At 44.7% G+C, this 20522-nt stretch overlaps 1 protein-coding gene and 1 gene segment (V, D, J or C); one reads left to right on the top strand and one right to left on the bottom strand.

Moving 5' to 3' along the window:
- The window catches only part of LOC137373101 (ral guanine nucleotide dissociation stimulator-like 1), a 76021-nt gene that overhangs the window by 21833 nt on the left and 33666 nt on the right, over nucleotides 1-20522 (bottom strand). For 2 of the 3 annotated variants that reach the window (XM_068037973.1, XM_068037972.1), the window contains one exon: nucleotides 1254-7093. In XM_068037973.1, the coding sequence (XP_067894074.1) occupies nucleotides 1254-2204 (951 nt within the window). In that variant the 5' untranslated portion in view covers nucleotides 2205-7093. Of the gene's footprint in view, nucleotides 1-1253; nucleotides 7094-11623; nucleotides 11956-20522 lie in introns of those variants that run through there. The other variant, XM_068037974.1, reaches the window with a different exon arrangement.
- The window catches only part of LOC137373103 (Ig kappa chain V region Mem5-like), a 50877-nt gene continuing 41715 nt past the window's right edge, over nucleotides 11361-20522 (top strand). The window contains 2 exon segments of the V gene segment in view: nucleotides 11361-11465; nucleotides 11652-11957. Coding sequence covers nucleotides 11417-11465; nucleotides 11652-11957 — 355 coding nt within the window.

Genomic DNA, 20522 nt, shown 5'->3' with positions numbered 1-20522 from the left:
CCTGAAGAACCATGGTATCTCTGCTCCTACCCACCTCCACTGTTCATGCCTCTGTCATCCTTGAAGCCCCTCCCTCCCCTGGCATTCTGTTTGGCATCATTTAAACTGCAGCAATATTATTCAGTTCAGATTTCCTTTAAAAGGGACAGCCTGCCTTTAAGAAGAGCAGCCTGGCTGCAAAACATGGTTTGTGAACAACACAACTGGGACCCTCTGAGGAACACAGAGGCTGTCATCAGCATCTGTAAACAATTTCTGCTCATCTTGTTCACATCTTGTTAACTTAATTCTGCTTATTGTTAAAACATGAAATCAACATCTCAACATTGTCCAACTTTAGCACAGCCTGTCTGCATATATTACTCAACAGGATATATCTTTACTGACAAGGAGACCTTTTTAAATATAATAATGACACATTTCTGATAATCATATTCATAAAGTTTTTATTCTCCCTTTCATTAGTTCTATGCTCATTGACACAATGCTGTGGTTTCTACTTTGCCAAATGTAGTAGCCATTTGTAATGTTTTTGGTGCTGTTCAAATTTATTTCATCAAACTTACACTTAAAATATGCAGACATTATTCTGAATGGTATTAAATGTAACAAACTCAGGTCTGACTCCCAGCAGCTCAAATAGAGGGAGGGATGGAGCTCAGACAGAGGGAGGGATGGAGCTCAGACACAGGGAGGGATGAAGCTCAGATAGAGGGAGGGATGGAGCTCAGACAGAGGGAGGGATGGAGCTCAGACACAGGGAGGGATGAAGCTCAGATAGAGGGAGGGATGGAGCTCAGACAGAGGGAGGGATGGAGCTCAGACAGAGGGAGGGATGGAGCTCAGATAGAGGGAGGGATGGAGCTCAGATAGATGGAGGGATGGAGATCAGATAGAGGGAGGGATGGAGCTCGGATGGAGGGAGGGATGGAGCTCAGATAGAGGGAGGGATGGAGCTCAGACAGAGGGAGGGATGGAGCTCGGACACAGGGAGGGATGAAGCTCAGATAGAGTGAGGGATGGAGCTCAGACAGAGGGAGGGATGGAGCTCAGATAGAGGGAGGGATGGAGCTCAGATAGATGGAGGGATGGAGATCAGATAGAGGGAGGGATGGAGCTCGGATGGAGGGAGGGATGGAGCTCAGGGAGGTGTGTATCTGAGAGGAAAGAGGATGTCCCTCCACCAATCCATGCAGCTCCCTGCTCCCCCATCCTGACGACAGTCTCCACTATTACAGTTCGATGGTTTTCACCTTGTACGTTTTACTGATGTGATGGATGAATGGAGCCTTGGCTGGAGACGGCACTGGATGGACGGAGCCCTGGCTGGAGCCTGCACTGGATGAATGGAGCCCTGGCTGGAGACTGCACTGGATGAATGGAGCCCTGGCTGGAGACTGCACTGGATGAATGGAGCCCTGGCTAGAGACTGCACTGGATGAATGGAGCCCTGGCTGGAGACGGCACTGGATGAATGGAGCCCTGGCTGGAGACTGCAGTGGTTGAATGGAGCCCTGGCTGCAGACTGCAGTGGATGAATGGAGCCTTGGCTGGAGACTGCACTGGATGAATGGAACCCTGGCTGGAGACTGCACTGGATGAATGGAGCCTTGGCTGGAGACTGCACTGGATGAATGGAGCCCTGGCCTGGAGACTGCACTGGATGAATGGAGCCCTGACTGGAGACTGCACTGGATGAATGGAGCCCTGGCTGGAGACTGCACTGGATGAATGGAGCCCTGGCTGGAGACTGCATTGGATGAATGGAGGCCTGGCTGGAGACTGCACTGGATGAATGGAGCCCTGGCTGGAGACTGCATTGGATGAATGGACCCCTGACTGGAGACTGCACTGGATGAATGGAGCCCTGGCTGGAGACTGCATTGGATGAATGGAGCCCTGGCTGGAGACTGCACTGGATGAATGGAGCCCTGGCTGGAGACTGCATTGGATGAATGGAGCCCTGGCTGGAGACTGCACTGGATGAATGGAGCCCTGGCTGGAGACTGCACTGGATGAATGGAGCCCTGGCTGGAGAATGCACTGGATGAATGGAGCCTTGGTTGGAGACTGCACTGGATGAACGGAGCCCTGGCTGGAGACTGCACTGGATGAATGGAGCCCTGGCTGGAGACTGCACTGGATGAATGGAGGCCTGGCTGGAGACTGCACTGGATGAATGGAGCCCTGGCTGGAGACTGCATTGGATGAATGGACCCCTGACTGGAGACTGCACTGGATGAATGGAGCCCTGGCTGGAGACTGCATTGGATGAATGGAGCCCTGGCTGGAGACTGCACTGGATGAATGGAGCCCTGGCTGGAGACTGCATTGGATGAATGGAGCCCTGGCTGGAGACTGCACTGGATGAATGGAGCCCTGGCTGGAGACTGCACTGGATGAATGGAGCCCTGGCTGGAGAATGCACTGGATGAATGGAGCCTTGGTTGGAGACTGCACTGGATGAACGGAGCCCTGGCTGGAGACTGCACTGGATGAATGGAGCCCTGGCTGGAGACTGCACTGGATGGATTAAAGGAAAATGTACATTTTAAATACAGCAACTCAGAGACTAGTCAGGGAGGGCGGGACAGTAACCAGTTCATGTTGACCAAGAGCCCGAGTGGTGAGTTTCGGGTTAGAAACTGGACCTTCTGCAGCTTATCCTGGGTAACAGCTCAATCATTAAATAATGACCAGTTAAAATAGAGGAAACCCATTTATTATTAACACACACTGACACAATTATAATCACATCAGAAATAGGAGCAGGGGAGGCCATTCGGCCCTTTGAATCTACTCCACCATTCAATATGATCATGGCTGGTCTTCTCACTCAATTCCACCTTCCCGTACTATCCCCTATTCCTTAATTTCTGTTGTAACCAAAAATGTATGGACCCCTGTCTTCAATATACTCAAGGACTGAGCATCCACAGCTCTCTGGGATACAGAATTCCAAAGATTCCAAAGATTCACAACATCTTGAGTGAAGAAATTTCTCCTCATCTCAGTCCGAAATGGCCGACCCCTTATTCTGAGACTGGGACCCCTAGTTCTAGATTCCCCAGCCAGGCGAAAACATCCTCCCAGTATCTACCCTGTCAATCACATTACAAATTGTATATCTTTCAATCAGATCACCTCTCATTCTTCTACATTTCAGGGAATAATGTCCCAGTCTACTCAATCTCTCCTCATAGGACAATCCCCTCATCCCAGGAATCAGTCTGGTGAATCTTTGCTGCACTCCTTCCAAGGCCAGTATATCCTGCCTTAGGTAAAGAGACCAAAACTGTCCACAGTTCACCAGGTGTGGTCTCAGCAAGGTCCGATCGAACTGCAATAAGACTTCTTCACTCTTACATGTGGGGAGGTGGTGGTGTAGTGGTATTGTCACTGGACGAGCGACCCAGGGTATTACTCTGGGGAGATGGGTTCAAATCCCATCAGTGCAGAAGGTGAAACTTGCATTCAGTTAATAAATCTGGAATTAATGATGGCTATGAAACCATTGCCGATTGTTGTCAAAGCCCATCTGGTTCTCTAATGCCCTTTAGGGAAGGAAATCTGCCATCCATACTTGGTCTGGCCTATATGTGATTCCAGTCCCAATGCGTTTTATACTTAATGCCTTCTGAGATGGCCTAGCAAGCCACTCAGTTGTATCTAGTTGCTACAAAGTCAATAAGGAATGAAACTGGACGGACCACACATCATTGACCTGGGCACCAGAAATGACAACGAAAAATCCAGTCCTGTCAACCCTGCAAAGCCCTCCTTCCTAACACCTAGGGATTGTGCCAAAATTGGGAGAGCTGTCCCACAGACTAGTCAAGCAACAGCCTGACATAGATATACTCACGTAATCATACCTTGCAGACAATGCCCCGGATACTGCCATCACCATCCCCATCCCCGCCTGTGTCCTGTCCCACCGGCAGGACAGAACCAGCAGAGGGGACAGCACAGTGGTATACAGTTGGGAGGGTGTCCTCAACTGTGACTCCAGACCCCATGAAGTCTCATGGCATCAGGTTAAACATGGGCAAAGAAACCTCCTGCTGATTAACACCTACTGCCCCCCTCAGCTGATGAAGCAGTACTCCTCCATGTTGAACAGCACTTGGAGGAAACACTGAAGCTGGCAAGGGCACAGAATATACTCTGGGTGGGAGTCTTCAATGTCCATCACCAAGAGTAGCTCGGTAGCACCACTACTGACTGAGCTGGCCAAGTCCTAAATGACATAGCTGCAAGACTGTCTGCAGTAGGTGGTGAGTGAACCAATAATAGGGTAAAACATACTTGACCTCATCCTCACCAAGCTGCCTGCCACAGATGCTTCTGTCCATGACAGTATTGGTCGGAGTGACCACCGCACAATCAATGTGGAGACGAAGTCCCGTCTTCGTATTGAAGATACCCTCCATCATGTTGTGTAGCACTAGCACCGTGCTAAATGGGATAAATTTTGAACAGATCTAGCAACTCAAAACTGGGCATCCATGAGGCACTATGGGCCATCAGCAGCAGCAGAATTGTACTCAATCACAATCTGTAACCTCATGGCCTGGCATATCCCCCACTCTATCATTACCATCAAGCCGGGGGATCAACCCTGGTTCAATGAAGAGTGCAGGAGGGCATGCCAGGAGAAGCACCAGGCATACCTCAAAATGAGGTGCCAACCCGGTGGAGCTACAACACAGGACTACTTGCCTGCCAAACTGCGTAAGCAGCATGCGATAGACAGAGCTAAGCAATCCCATAACCAACGGATCAGATCTAAGCTCTGCAGTCCTGCCACATCCAGTCGTGAATGGTGGTGGACAATTAAACAACTAACTGGAAGAGGAGGCTCCACAAATATCCCCAACCTCAATGATGGGGGAGCCCAGCACATCAGTGCAAAAGATAAGGCTGAACCATTTGCAACAATCTTCAGCCAAAAGTCCTGAGTAGATGATCCATCTCAGCCTCCTCCTGAAGTCCCCAACATCACAGATGCCAGACTGCAGCCAATGCGATTCACTCCGCGTGATATCAAGATACAACTGAAGGCACTGGATACTGCAAAAGCTATGGGCCCTGATAACATTCCAACAACAATACTGAAGGCCTGTGCTCCAGAACTTGTTGCGCCCATAGCCAAGCTGTTCCAGTTCAGGTACAACACTGGCATCTACCCTGCAATGTGGAAAATTGCCCAGGTATGTCCTATACACAAAAAGCTGGACAAATCCAACCCGGCCAATTACCGCCCCATCAGCCGACTCGCAATCATCGGTAAAGTGATGGAAGGTGTCATCAACAGTGCCATCAAGCGGCACCTGCTTAGCAATAACCGGCTCAGTGACGCTCAGTTTGGGTTCCGCTAGGGCCACTCAGCTCCTGACCTCATTACAGCCTTGGTTCAAACATGGACAAAAGAGCTGAACTCAAGAGGTGAGGTGAGAGTGACCGCCCTTGACATCAAGGCAGCATTTGACAGAGTATGGCATCAAAGAGCCCGAGCAAAACTGAGGTCAATGGGAATCAGGGGGAAACCCTCCACTGGCTGGAGTCATACCTAGCACAAAGGAAGATGGTTGTGGTTGTTGGAGATCAATCATCTGAGCTCCAGGACAACACTGCAGGAGTTCTGTAGGGTAGTGTCCTGGGCCCAACCATCTTCAGCTGCTTCATCAATGAGCTTCCTTCAATTATAAGGTCAGAAGTGGGGATGTTCGCTGATGATTGCACAATGTTCAGCACCATTTGTGACTCCTCAGATACTGAAGCAGTCCGTGTAGAAATGCAGCAAGACCTGGACAATATCCAGGCTTGGGCTAATAAGTGGCAAGTAACATTCGCGCCACACAAGTGCCAGGCACTGACCATCTCCAACAAGTAAGAATCTAAATATTTTCCCTTGACATTCAATGGCATTACAATCGCGGAATGCTCCACAATCAATATCCTGGGGGTTACCATTGACCAGAAACTGAACTGAAGTAGCCATATAAATACCGTGGCTACAAGAGCAGGTCAGAGGCTAGGAATCCTGTGGCGGGTAACTCACCTCCTGACTCCCCAAAGCCTGTCCACCATCTACAAGGCACAAGTCAGGAGTGTGATGGAATACTCTCCACTTGCCTGGATGGGTACAGCTCCAACAACACTCAAGAAGCTCGATACCATCCAGGACAAAGCAGCCTGCTTGATTGGCACCCCATCCACAAACATTCACTCCCTCCACAAGAGACCTACAATGGCAGCAGTGTGTACCATCTACAAGATGCACTGCAGTAAGACACCAAGCCTCCTTAGGCAACACCTTCCAAACCTGTGACATCTACCACCTAGATGGACAAGGGCAGCAGATGCATGGGAACACGACCACCTGCAAGTTCCCCTCCAAGTCACACACCATCCTGACTTGGAACTATATTCCCATTTCTTCACTGTCGTTGGGTCAAAATCCTGGAACTCCCTTCTTAACAGCACTGTGGGTATACCTACCCCAAATGGACTGCAGCGGTTCAAGAAGGCAGCTCACCATCACCTTCTCAAGGGCAATTAGGGATGGACAATAAATGCTGGCCTAGCCAGTGATGCCCACATCCCATGAATGAATAAGAAAAAACATGTACAGGAGCTGACACAGAGTCTATCTCTCTCTCTCTCTCTCCATCTCACTCTCTCTTTCTATCTATCTCTCTCAATCTCTGTCCCATCCTCTACCTCTGATGGTGTTCTATGGGTGTGAGTGTTTAATATAAGGTGGTGTTTGTCAGTATATTTTCTCTACTGTATGGTTTATGAACATGGTGAGAGGGGATAAGGGGTCTGTTCTTTGATGTGCGGCAGTGATGTCTGTCCCAGTGACTCAGACTGTGATGCTGTTGTTTTCTGTGACTGACACTATGATATCGATTGTAATTTCACTCAGTGTGACAGGAGGTTACATGGCTTGATCAGTGGTGAGGGCGGAGCAGACTGAACAAGGAGCTGTAATCATCAGTCACTGCCGAACACCTTCACACACACCGCACAGTCCGGAAACTTCTTCACTAAATATTCTTTCAGCTCCTTAATTACAGCCCTGGACCTGAAAAAGGAAAAAGAGAAAGACATCTTTTAGAGAGGGTCCTGGACACAATGTAGACTGTGCATTACCCACTAATGACACTACCTCCATATTTAACTCATTGTTTAAACTCCAGCACACCTCCTGTTCCAATCCACATGTTTCAGCCAAAAAGCAGTATAATTCTACAGCACAGGAGGAGGCCGTTCAGCCCTCGTCTCTCTGACGGCTGTTTGCTTGAGTAATTCACGACTAACATCTCAGTTTAACATCTGTTTTGGGGAAGTTATTTGAATCTGTTATTAGGGACAGAATGACTGACAAATATAAACTGATCAGAGAGAGTCAGCACGGATTTAAAAAGGGTGAAACATGTTTAACTAACCGAGTTGTATTTTTTGAAGCGGTCACTAATGTGGTCGATAAGGGAATGTCTATGGATGTTATTTATATGGATTTCCAGAAGGCATTTGAGAAGGTTCCACACAAGAGACTGTTCGCAAAATGGAAGCATATGGAATGTGAGGAAATGTTTTGACATGGGTAAGGAATTGGTTAGGAGGTAGGAGACAGAGAGTAGGGATAATGTGTATTTACTCCAATTAGCAAGATGTGAATCGTGGTGTCCCCAGGGATCTGTGCTGGAGCCTCAACTTTTCACTATATTGATCAATGACTTGGATGAAGGAATAGAGACATCTATCCAAGATTGCTGATGACACTAAGTTCAGCAGCTTGGAGGAGGTTCCAGAGATAGGGAGGGATTTGATAACAAGGATGAGAATTTTAAAACTGAGCCATTGCCGAACCAGGAGACAATGTTGTCCAATGAGCATCGAGGTGATGGGGGAACAGGACAGGACTTTCTGCGAGTTCGAACGCAGGCAGCAGAGTTTTAGATGAGATCAAGTTTACAGTGGGTAGAATGTGTGAGACCTGTCAGGAGAGCATTGGAATACTCAAGTCTAGAGGTAATAAATGCATGGATGAGGGTTTCAGCAGTGGATGAGCTGAGGTGTGGTAGAAACTGGTAATGTTAGCAATGTGGAAATAGGTGGTTTTCGTGATGATGTGGTTTATGTGGTCAGTAACACATCTCAGCATCAACTACAATGCCATGGCTGTGAACTGCCTGGTTCAGTCTCAGACAGTCCCTGGGAGAGGGATGGAATCAGTGGCTCGGGAATGGAGTTTGTGATGGGGACCGAAGACAATGGCAGATGGAGTTCAATGTGGACAGTGTGAGGTCATCCAGTTTGGACCTGAGAAAGATAAATCAGAGTAATTTCTAAATGGTGAGAAGCTGAGAACTGTGGAGGAACAGAGAGATTTAAGGGTCCAAGTACAGAAAGTACTAAAATCTAGTGACAGGTACAAAACATATTGAATAAGGCTAATGGAATGTTGGTCTTTCTATCAAGGGGACTGGAATACAAAGGGGTTTTACTCCAGTTGTATAAAGCTCTGGTTTAACTGCATCTGGAGTAACTGTGTTCAGTTCTGGGCCCCGCACCTCAGGAAGGAGAGATTGGCCTTGGAGGGGGTGCAGCACAGATTCACCAGAATGATACCGGGACTGAAAGGGTTAAATTATCAGGACAGATTGTATAGACTAGGCTTGTATTCCCTTGAGTTCAGAGAATTTAGGGGTGATCTCATTGAGGTATTTAAGATGAATAAAGGATTAAAATGATTCAGAGAGATCAAGAGAAACTGTTTCCTCTGGTGGGGGAGTCAAGAGTATTCAGAGAATTCACTAAACAATCAGCTTTGATCTTCCCAATGTGTTTCCCAGTGAGACTGGGTCCTCAGTGCTGACTGCTCTCAGCTGCTGTTATTTTCACTGATTGGACGGTTATTATTAGAGACTCAGACCACAGCAGAAATCCCCAATGTAAAAAATAACTGCAAAGACTGTCAGATCGGAAGATTGAAACTTAACCAACAGAGGAAGTGAAAGAAGGAGCTTGGAGCAGCTGGACGTTTGTTAATGACACGGGAGAAAACTGTGAACCGCACACACTATCTAGAATTTTACAGCACAGAAGGAGGCCATTCAGCCCATCGTGCCTGTGAGCTACCCAATTAGTCCCACTGCCCCTCTCTGGCCCTATAACCCAGCAAATCTTTCCTTTTCAGGTATATCTCCAATTCCCTCTTCTAGACCTGGGCCCACAGTACGAGACTGTCCCTAACCTGGGCTCGAAATTGGCATCTCATTCATTCATTGGAAGACAAAATGCCTGGTGTGGGAAATGGAGCTCAGGACTCCGAACATTCCCTCTCCCCTCCTGAGCGACACTTCATGCTGGGGTGACAGTTCCATGGGCCCCGACAGCACATTCCTACCTCACCCACTTCCCCATTCTGTGTCTATAAGCCTGGACCCTGTCAACAGGATATTTGACTACAGGGACCATCACCACTGTATCCAATTCTGTCCCCACCCGAAATCCACACCCAACTTGAATTTATATAGCGCCTATAATATACAAAACGTCACAAGATGCTTCACAGAGCTGCAGTATGAGGAACGGAGGAGGTGGTGAGGGGTCTTTAGGAAGAGTGATCAAAGGCTTGGGTGAAAGGATAGAGTTTGATGGAGCAGAGAGAGACCTGGAGAGGGAGAGGGATTAATGGCGGGAGTTCAGAGAGCAGGGCCGAGGCATCTGAAGACCCTGCTGTCAATGGTGGGATGAAGGAAGCAGCGATGGGCAGGAAAGCAGTGTCAGAAGATGGAAGAGTGAGAGAGGGAATGTGAGTCTGCAGCAGGAGGCAAAGGTAGGGAGGAGTGAGGCCATGGAGGAAAACAGAGGCCCATGTTTACTGGTCCCTATTGGAGGCCCAGTGGGATGGAGGCCCATGTTTACTGGTCCCTATTGGATGCCCAGTGGGATGGAGGCCCATGTTTACTGGTCCCTATTGGAGGTCCAGTGGGAAGGAGGCCCATGTTTACTGGTCCCTATTGGATGCCCAGTGGGATGGAGGCCCATGTTTACTGGTCCCTATTGGATGCCCAGTGGGAAGGAGGCCCATGTTTACTGGTCCCTATTGGAGGACCAATGGAACATGGACACTATGGTTGATGTGGAGGACAGCTCCTTCATGTTGTAAATGTTTGATTGTCCGCCCCTCATCCCAGTAAAACTCCAATGACCTGGAGCCTGACCATGGAAGGGGATGGAGACGGGAAGGGATTTGAACATGTTATGAGCTGACAGGATGGGGCAGTGGGTCAGACTCTGTCCTGTCCCTCCAGCTCACACTGATGGGGTGAGGATCTCCTCTCTCTGCTGGGCCTTCATGAAATGAGCTTTCTGTCCAAACCAGTCCCATTGAGAATAGACCAACAGCACAGAACTGTCCTAAATTTAACAATAATCTGCCAGTCTTACTGAGAGAGGCCAAAGCATGGTCACTGTGGGGAATGGGGCCTTACTCCAGGAGAAGGCATGTTTCTGGTGTCAAGGGTTAACATCCATTGGTGGGGCAGAGCAGAGGGAGTTTTACCCTTCATTTAACTGTGCTCCACCTGGGAGACTGTGGGAAAGAGAGAGTGAGGTGGAGGCTGTGAGACAGAGAGAGATAGAGAGGGAGACATTTAACTGCTGCACCAGGCCTCAAAGTGTTCCAGTCTCCAGTAATAACTCCTGTTTTAGAGATCAGTTACAGAATTACAGAACAATGGAGGGTGGGAGAGAGATGAGTAGGCAGAGGAACAAAGACAGAGAGATAGAGAGATAGGGAGGGAGAGAGACAGAGACAGGGAGACAGGGAGAGGAGGAGAGAGCAAAATAGGGAGAGTGAGATTGGAAGAACAAGATGGGGAGACAGGCAAAGAGTGAGGGAGAGAGAGATGAGTAGGCAGAAAGACAAAGACACAGACAGAGAGAGATACAGACAGAGAATGAGGGAGAGAGAGCGGACAGAGAGCAGGCAGAGAGACAAAGAGTGAGAGGTAGGGATGGGGAGAAGCAGAAAAAGAGAGAAAGAGATATGGAGAGAGAGACAAGGAGAATGAGGGAAGGGGAGTGAGAAAGATTTCAGGAGGGTGGGGGAGAGAGAGACAGTGAGTGAGAGGGAGAGGGCAAAAGAGGGAAAGGGATTGAGATAGGAGATAAAGAGGCAGAGAGAGAGGGGGTGAGAAATAGAAGGAGGGAGGTAGTGAGGGAAACAGAAAGAGAGAAGAGGAAGTGAGAGTTGCTGACGTGCCTTTCTCTGGGTGATACCATTTACATACTGAGAAACAGGCAGTCAGACTCTCACAGGCTGCAGCTTTATAAAGCAGAGCCCAGTGAAGGGAGAGTTTATCAGTAACCAGGCACAGAGACAGGAGCAGGCACCATGATTTCACCCATCCAGCTGATCTGGCCTCTGGCATTGTGCGTCGCAGGTACAAATCTCTCTCCTTCCACGGTTAATATTTTCCTGCTGTTTGTTTCAGTCCAATTCTACTGACTTGTGATTGGAGAGAAAATGATGAAACAAGAGGAGCGGTCACTGTCTCTAATAATATCTCATTTTACAGGGTCTTTCTGTGACAGTTCTTACTTCACTCTGTTTCTCTATTACCCCTCAGGTATCAGTGGAGACACCATCATCATGACCCAGTCTCCACCGGCACTGTCAGTGACACTGGGACAGACCGCAACGATCACCTGTACGGCCAGCCAGTCCGTAGGCAGTTATGTAGCTTGGTATCAGCAGCGAGACGGTCAGAAACCCACTCTCCTGATCTATTATGCAACAACTCGATACACAGGAATATCCGAACGATTCACCGGCAGTCAACAGAACACCAAATTCACTCTGACAATCAGTAATGTACAGAATGAGGATGTCGCAGATTATTACTGTCAGCAAACTTACAGCTGGCAGACAGCTGGTACACAGTGAGACAGAGCCGTACAAAAACCTCAATACACACAGTCCCACCTCCTGTACTGACACATCCCACAGTTATATATAATATAAAATAATGGACACACAGACCCACCTCCTGTACTGACACATCCCACAGTTATATATAATATAAAATAATGGACACACAGACCCACCTCCTGTACTGACACATCCCACAGTTATATATAATATAAAATAATGGACACACAGTCCCACCTCCTGTACTGACACATCCCACAGTTATATATAATATATAATAATGGATACACAGTCCCACCTCCTGTACTGACACATCCCACAGTTATATATAATATATAATAATAGACACACAGTCCCACCTCCTGTACTGACACATCCCACAGTTATATATAATATATAATAATGGATACACAGTCCCACCTCCTGTACTGACACATCCCACAGTTATATATAATATATAATAATAGACACACAGTCCCACCTCCTGTACTGACACATCCCACAGTTATATATAATATATAATAATGAACACACAGTCCCACCTCCAGCACTGACACGGCCCACAGTTATATATAATATATAATAATGGACACACAGTCCCACCTCCAGCACTGACACGGCCCACAGTTATATATAATATATAATAATGGATACACAGTCCCACCTCCTGTACTGACGCATCCCACAGTTATATATAATATATAATAATGGACGCACAGTCCCACCTCCTATACTGACGCATCCCACAGTTATATATAATATATAATAATGGACACACAGTCCCACCTCATGTACTGACATGGCCCACAGTTATATATAATATATAATAATGAACACACAGTCCCACCTCCTGTACTGACACATCCCACAGTTATATATAATATATAATAATGGACGCACAGTCCCACCTCCTATACTGACGCATCCCACAGTTATATATAATATATAATAATGGACACACAGTCCCACCTCCTGTACTGACATGGCCCACAGTTATATATAATATATAATAATGAACACACAGTCCCACCTCCTGTACTGACGCATCCCACAGTTATATATAATATATAATAATGGAAACACAGTCCCACCTCCTGTACTGACGCATCCCACAGTTATATATAATAAATAATAATGGACACACAGTCCCACCTCCTGTACTGACACGGCCCACAGTTATATATAATATATAATAATGAACACACAGTCCCAACCCCTGCACTGACACGTCCCACAGTTATATATAATATATAATAATGGATACACAGTCCCAAGCCCTGCACTGACATGTCCCACAGTTATATATAATATATCATAATGAACACACAGTCCCACCTCCTGTACTGACACATCCCACAGTTATATATAATATATAATAATGGACACACAGTCCCACCTCCCGCACTGACACATCCCACAGTTATATATAATATATAATAATGGACACACAGTCCCACCTCCTGTACTGACGCATCCCACAGTTATATATAATATATAATAATGGACACACAGTCCCACCTCCTGTACTGACGCATCCCACAGTAATATATAATATATAATAATGGACACACAGTCCCACCTCCTGTACTGACACATCCCACAGTTATATATAATATATAATAATGGACACACAGTCCCACCTCCAGCACTGACACGGCCCACAGTTAGATATAATATATAATAATGGACACACAGTCCCACCTCCTGTACTGACGCATCCCACAGTTATATATAATATATAATAATGGACACACAGTCCCACCTCCTGTACTGACGCATCCCACAGTTATATATAATATATAATAATGGACACACAGTCCCACCTCCTGTACTGACGCATCCCACAGTTATATACAATATATAATAATGGACTCACAGTCCCACCTCCTGTACTGACGCATGCCACAGTTATATACAATATATAATAATGGACACACAGTCCCACCTCCTGTACTGACGCATCCCACAGTTATATACAATATATAATAATGGACACACAGTCCCACCTCCTGTACTGACGCATCCCACAGTTATATACAATATATAATAATGGACACACAGTCCCACCTCCTGTACTGACGCATCCCACAGTTATATACAATATATAATAATGGACACACAGTCCCACCTCCTGTACTGACGCATTCCACAGTTATATACAATATATAATAATGGACACACAGTCCCACCTCCTGTACTGACGCATCCCACAGTTATATATAATATATAATAATGGACACACAGTCCCACCTCCTGCACTGACACGGCCCACAGTTATATACAATATATAATAATGGACACACAGTCCCACCTCCTGTACTGACGCATCCCACAGTTATATACAATATATAATAATGGACACACAGTCCCACCTCCTGTACTGACGCATCCCACAGTTATATACAATATATAATAATGGACACACAGTCCCACCTCCTGTACTGACGCATCCCACAGTTATATATAATATATAATAATGGACACACAGTCCCACCTCCAGCACTGACACGGCCCACAGTTATATATAATATATAATAATGGACACACAGTCCCACCTCCTGTACTGACACATCCCACAGTTATATATAATATATAATAATGGATACACAGTCCCACCTCCTGTACTGACGCATCCCACAGTTATATATAATATATAATAATGGACACACAGTCCCACCTCCTGCACTGACACATCCCACAGTTATATATAATATATAATAATGGACACACAGTCCCACCTCCTGTACTGACACATCCCACAGTTATATATAATATATAATAATGAACACACAGTCCCACCTCCTGTACTGACGCATCCCACAGTTATATATAATATATAATAATGGACACACAGTCCCACCTCCTGTACTGACGCATCCCACAGTTATATATAATATATAATAATGGACACACAGTCCCACCTCCTGTACTGACGCATCCCACAGTTATATACAATATATAATAATGGACACACAGTCCCACCTCGTGCACTGACACGGCCCACAGTTATATACAATATATAATAATGGACACACAGTCCCACCTCCTGTACTGACGCATCCCACAGTTATATACAATATATAATAATGGACACACAGTCCCACCTCCTGTACTGACGCATCCCACAGTTATATACAATATATAATAATGGACACACAGTCCCACCTCCTGTACTGACGCATCCCACAGTTATATATAATATATAATAATGGACACACAGTCCCACCTCCAGCACTGACACGGCCCACAGTTATATATAATATATAATAATGGACACACAGTCCCACCTCCTGTACTGACACATCCCACAGTTATATATAATATATAATAATGGATACACAGTCCCACCTCCTGTACTGACGCATCCCACAGTTATATATAATATATAATAATGGACACACAGTCCCACCTCCTGCACTGACACATCCCACAGTTATATATAATATATAATAATGGACACACAGTCCCACCTCCTGTACTGACACATCCCACAGTTATATATAATATATAATAATGAACACACAGTCCCACCTCCTGTACTGACGCATCCCACAGTTATATATAATATATAATAATGGACACACAGTCCCACCTCCTGTACTGACGCATCCCACAGTTATATATAATATATAATAATGGACACACAGTCCCACCTCCTGTACTGACGCATCCCACAGTTATATACAATATATAATAATGGACACACAGTCCCACCTCCTGTACTGACGCATCCCACAGTTATATACAATATATAATAATGGACACACAGTCCCACCTCCTGTACTGACGCATCCCACATTTATATATAATATATAATAATGGACACACAGTCCCACCTCCAGCACTGACACGGCCCACAGTTATATATAATATATAATAATGGACACACAGTCCCACCTCCTGTACTGACACATCCCACAGTTATATATAATATATAATAATGGATACACAGTCCCACCTCCTGTACTGACGCATCCCACAGTTATATATAATATATAATAATGGACACACAGTCCCACCTCCTGTACTAACACATCCCACAGTTATATATAATATATAATAATGAACACACAGTCCCACCTCCTGTACTGACGCATCCCACAGTTCTATATAATATATAATAATGGACACACAGTCCCACCTCCTGTACTGACGCATCCCACAGTTATATATAATATATAATAATGGACACACAGTCCCACCTCCTGTACTGACATGTCCCACTGTTATATATAATATATAATAATGGACACACAGTCCCACCTCCTGTACTGACACATCCCACAGTTATATATAATATATAATAATGGACACACAGTCCCACCTCCTGTACTGACGCATCCCACAGTTATATATAATATATAATAATGGACACACAGTCCCACCTCCTGTACTGACGCATCCCACAGTTATATACAATATATAATAATGGACACACAGTCCCACCTCCTGTACTGACGCATCCCACAGTTATATATAATATATAATAATGGACACACAGTCCCACCTCCAGCACTGACACGGCCCACAGTTATATATAATATATAATAATGGACACACAGTCCCACCTCCTGTACTGACACATCCCACAGTTATATATAATATATAATAATGGATACACAGTCCCACCTCCTGTACTGACACGGCCCACAGTTATATATAATATATAATAATGGACACACAGTCCCACCTCCAGCACTGACACGGCCCACAGTTATATATAATATATAATAATGGATACACAGTCCCACCTCCTGTACTGACACGGCCCACAGTTATATATAATATATAATAATGAACACACAGTCCCACCTCCTGTACTGACGCATCCCACAGTTATATATAATATATAATAATGGACGCACAGTCCCACCTCCTATACTGACGCATCCCACAGTTATATATAATATATAATAATGGACACACAGTCCCACCTCCTGTACTGACACGGCCCACAGTTATATATAATATATAATAATGAACACACAGTCCCACCTCCTGTCCTGACGCATCCCACAGTTATATATAATATATAATAATGGACACACATTCCCACCTCCTGTACTGACACGGCCCACAGTTATATATAATATATAATAATGAACACACAGTCCCAACCCCTGCACTGACACGTCCCACAGTTATATATAATATATAATAATGGATACACAGTCCCAACCCCTGCACTGACACGTCCCACAGTTATATATAATATATAATAATGAACACACAGTCCCAACCCCTGCACTGACACGTCCCACAGTTATATATAATATATAATAATGGACACACAGTCCCACCTCCTGTACTGACACATCCCACAGTTATATATAATATATAATAATGGATACACAGTCCCAAGCCCTGCACTGACACGTCCCACAGTTATATATAATATATCATAATGAACACACAGTCCCACCTCCTGTACTGACACATCCCACAGTTATATATAATATATAATAATGGAGACACAGTCCCACCTTCTGCACTGACACATCCCACAGTTATATATAATATATAATAATGGAGACACAGTCCCACCTCCTGCACTGACACATCCCACAGTTATATATAATATATAATAATGGATACACAGTCCCACCTCCTGTACTGACACATCCCACAGTTATATATAATATATAATAATGGAGACACAGTCCCACCTCCTGCACTGACACGGCCCACAGTTATATACAATATATAATAATGGACACACAGTCCCACCTCCTGTACTGACGCATCCCACAGTTATATACAATATATAATAATGGACACACAGTCCCACCTCCTGTACTGACGCATCCCACAGTTATATACAATATATAATAATGGACACACAGTCCCACCTCCTGTACTGACGCATCCCACAGTTATATATAATATATAATAATGGACACACAGTCCCACCTCCAGCACTGACACGGCCCACAGTTATATATAATATATAATAATGGACACACAGTCCCACCTCCTGTACTGACACATCCCACAGTTATATATAATATATAATAATGGATACACAGTCCCACCTCCTGTACTGACGCATCCCACAGTTATATATAATATATAATAATGGACACACAGTCCCACCTCCTGCACTGACACATCCCACAGTTATATATAATATATAATAATGGACACACAGTCCCACCTCCTGTACTGACACATCCCACAGTTATATATAATATATAATAATGAACACACAGTCCCACCTCCTGTACTGACGCATCCCACAGTTATATATAATATATAATAATGGACACACAGTCCCACCTCCTGTACTGACGCATCCCACAGTTATATATAATATATAATAATGGACACACAGTCCCACCTCCTGTACTGACGCATCCCACAGTTATATACAATATATAATAATGGACACACAGTCCCACCTCGTGCACTGACACGGCCCACAGTTATATACAATATATAATAATGGACACACAGTCCCACCTCCTGTACTGACGCATCCCACAGTTATATACAATATATAATAATGGACACACAGTCCCACCTCCTGTACTGACGCATCCCACAGTTATATACAATATATAATAATGGACACACAGTCCCACCTCCTGTACTGACGCATCCCACAGTTATATATAATATATAATAATGGACACACAGTCCCACCTCCAGCACTGACACGGCCCACAGTTATATATAATATATAATAATGGACACACAGTCCCACCTCCTGTACTGACACATCCCACAGTTATATATAATATATAATAATGGATACACAGTCCCACCTCCTGTACTGACGCATCCCACAGTTATATATAATATATAATAATGGACACACAGTCCCACCTCCTGCACTGACACATCCCACAGTTATATATAATATATAATAATGGACACACAGTCCCACCTCCTGTACTGACACATCCCACAGTTATATATAATATATAATAATGAACACACAGTCCCACCTCCTGTACTGACGCATCCCACAGTTATATATAATATATAATAATGGACACACAGTCCCACCTCCTGTACTGACGCATCCCACAGTTATATATAATATATAATAATGGACACACAGTCCCACCTCCTGTACTGACGCATCCCACAGTTATATACAATATATAATAATGGACACACAGTCCCACCTCCTGTACTGACGCATCCCACAGTTATATACAATATATAATAATGGACACACAGTCCCACCTCCTGTACTGACGCATCCCACATTTATATATAATATATAATAATGGACACACAGTCCCACCTCCAGCACTGACACGGCCCACAGTTATATATAATATATAATAATGGACACACAGTCCCACCTCCTGTACTGACACATCCCACAGTTATATATAATATATAATAATGGATACACAGTCCCACCTCCTGTACTGACGCATCCCACAGTTATATATAATATATAATAATGGACACACAGTCCCACCTCCTGTACTAACACATCCCACAGTTATATATAATATATAATAATGAACACACAGTCCCACCTCCTGTACTGACGCATCCCACAGTTCTATATAATATATAATAATGGACACACAGTCCCACCTCCTGTACTGACGCATCCCACAGTTATATATAATATATAATAATGGACACACAGTCCCACCTCCTGTACTGACATGTCCCACTGTTATATATAATATATAATAATGGACACACAGTCCCACCTCCTGTACTGACACATCCCACAGTTATATATAATATATAATAATGGACACACAGTCCCACCTCCTGTACTGACGCATCCCACAGTTATATATAATATATAATAATGGACACACAGTCCCACCTCCTGTACTGACGCATCCCACAGTTATATACAATATATAATAATGGACACACAGTCCCACCTCCTGTACTGACGCATCCCACAGTTATATATAATATATAATAATGGACACACAGTCCCACCTCCAGCACTGACACGGCCCACAGTTATATATAATATATAATAATGGACACACAGTCCCACCTCCTGTACTGACACATCCCACAGTTATATATAATATATAATAATGGATACACAGTCCCACCTCCTGTACTGACACGGCCCACAGTTATATATAATATATAATAATGGACACACAGTCCCACCTCCAGCACTGACACGGCCCACAGTTATATATAATATATAATAATGGATACACAGTCCCACCTCCTGTACTGACACGGCCCACAGTTATATATAATATATAATAATGAACACACAGTCCCACCTCCTGTACTGACGCATCCCACAGTTATATATAATATATAATAATGGACGCACAGTCCCACCTCCTATACTGACGCATCCCACAGTTATATATAATATATAATAATGGACACACAGTCCCACCTCCTGTACTGACACGGCCCACAGTTATATATAATATATAATAATGAACACACAGTCCCACCTCCTGTCCTGACGCATCCCACAGTTATATATAATATATAATAATGGACACACATTCCCACCTCCTGTACTGACACGGCCCACAGTTATATATAATATATAATAATGAACACACAGTCCCAACCCCTGCACTGACACGTCCCACAGTTATATATAATA

This window comes from Heterodontus francisci, chromosome 8 (genome assembly GCF_036365525.1).
Source record: "Heterodontus francisci isolate sHetFra1 chromosome 8, sHetFra1.hap1, whole genome shotgun sequence".
Taxonomy (NCBI): domain Eukaryota; kingdom Metazoa; phylum Chordata; class Chondrichthyes; order Heterodontiformes; family Heterodontidae; genus Heterodontus; species Heterodontus francisci.
This window is presented reverse-complemented; position numbering and strand designations above follow the sequence as displayed.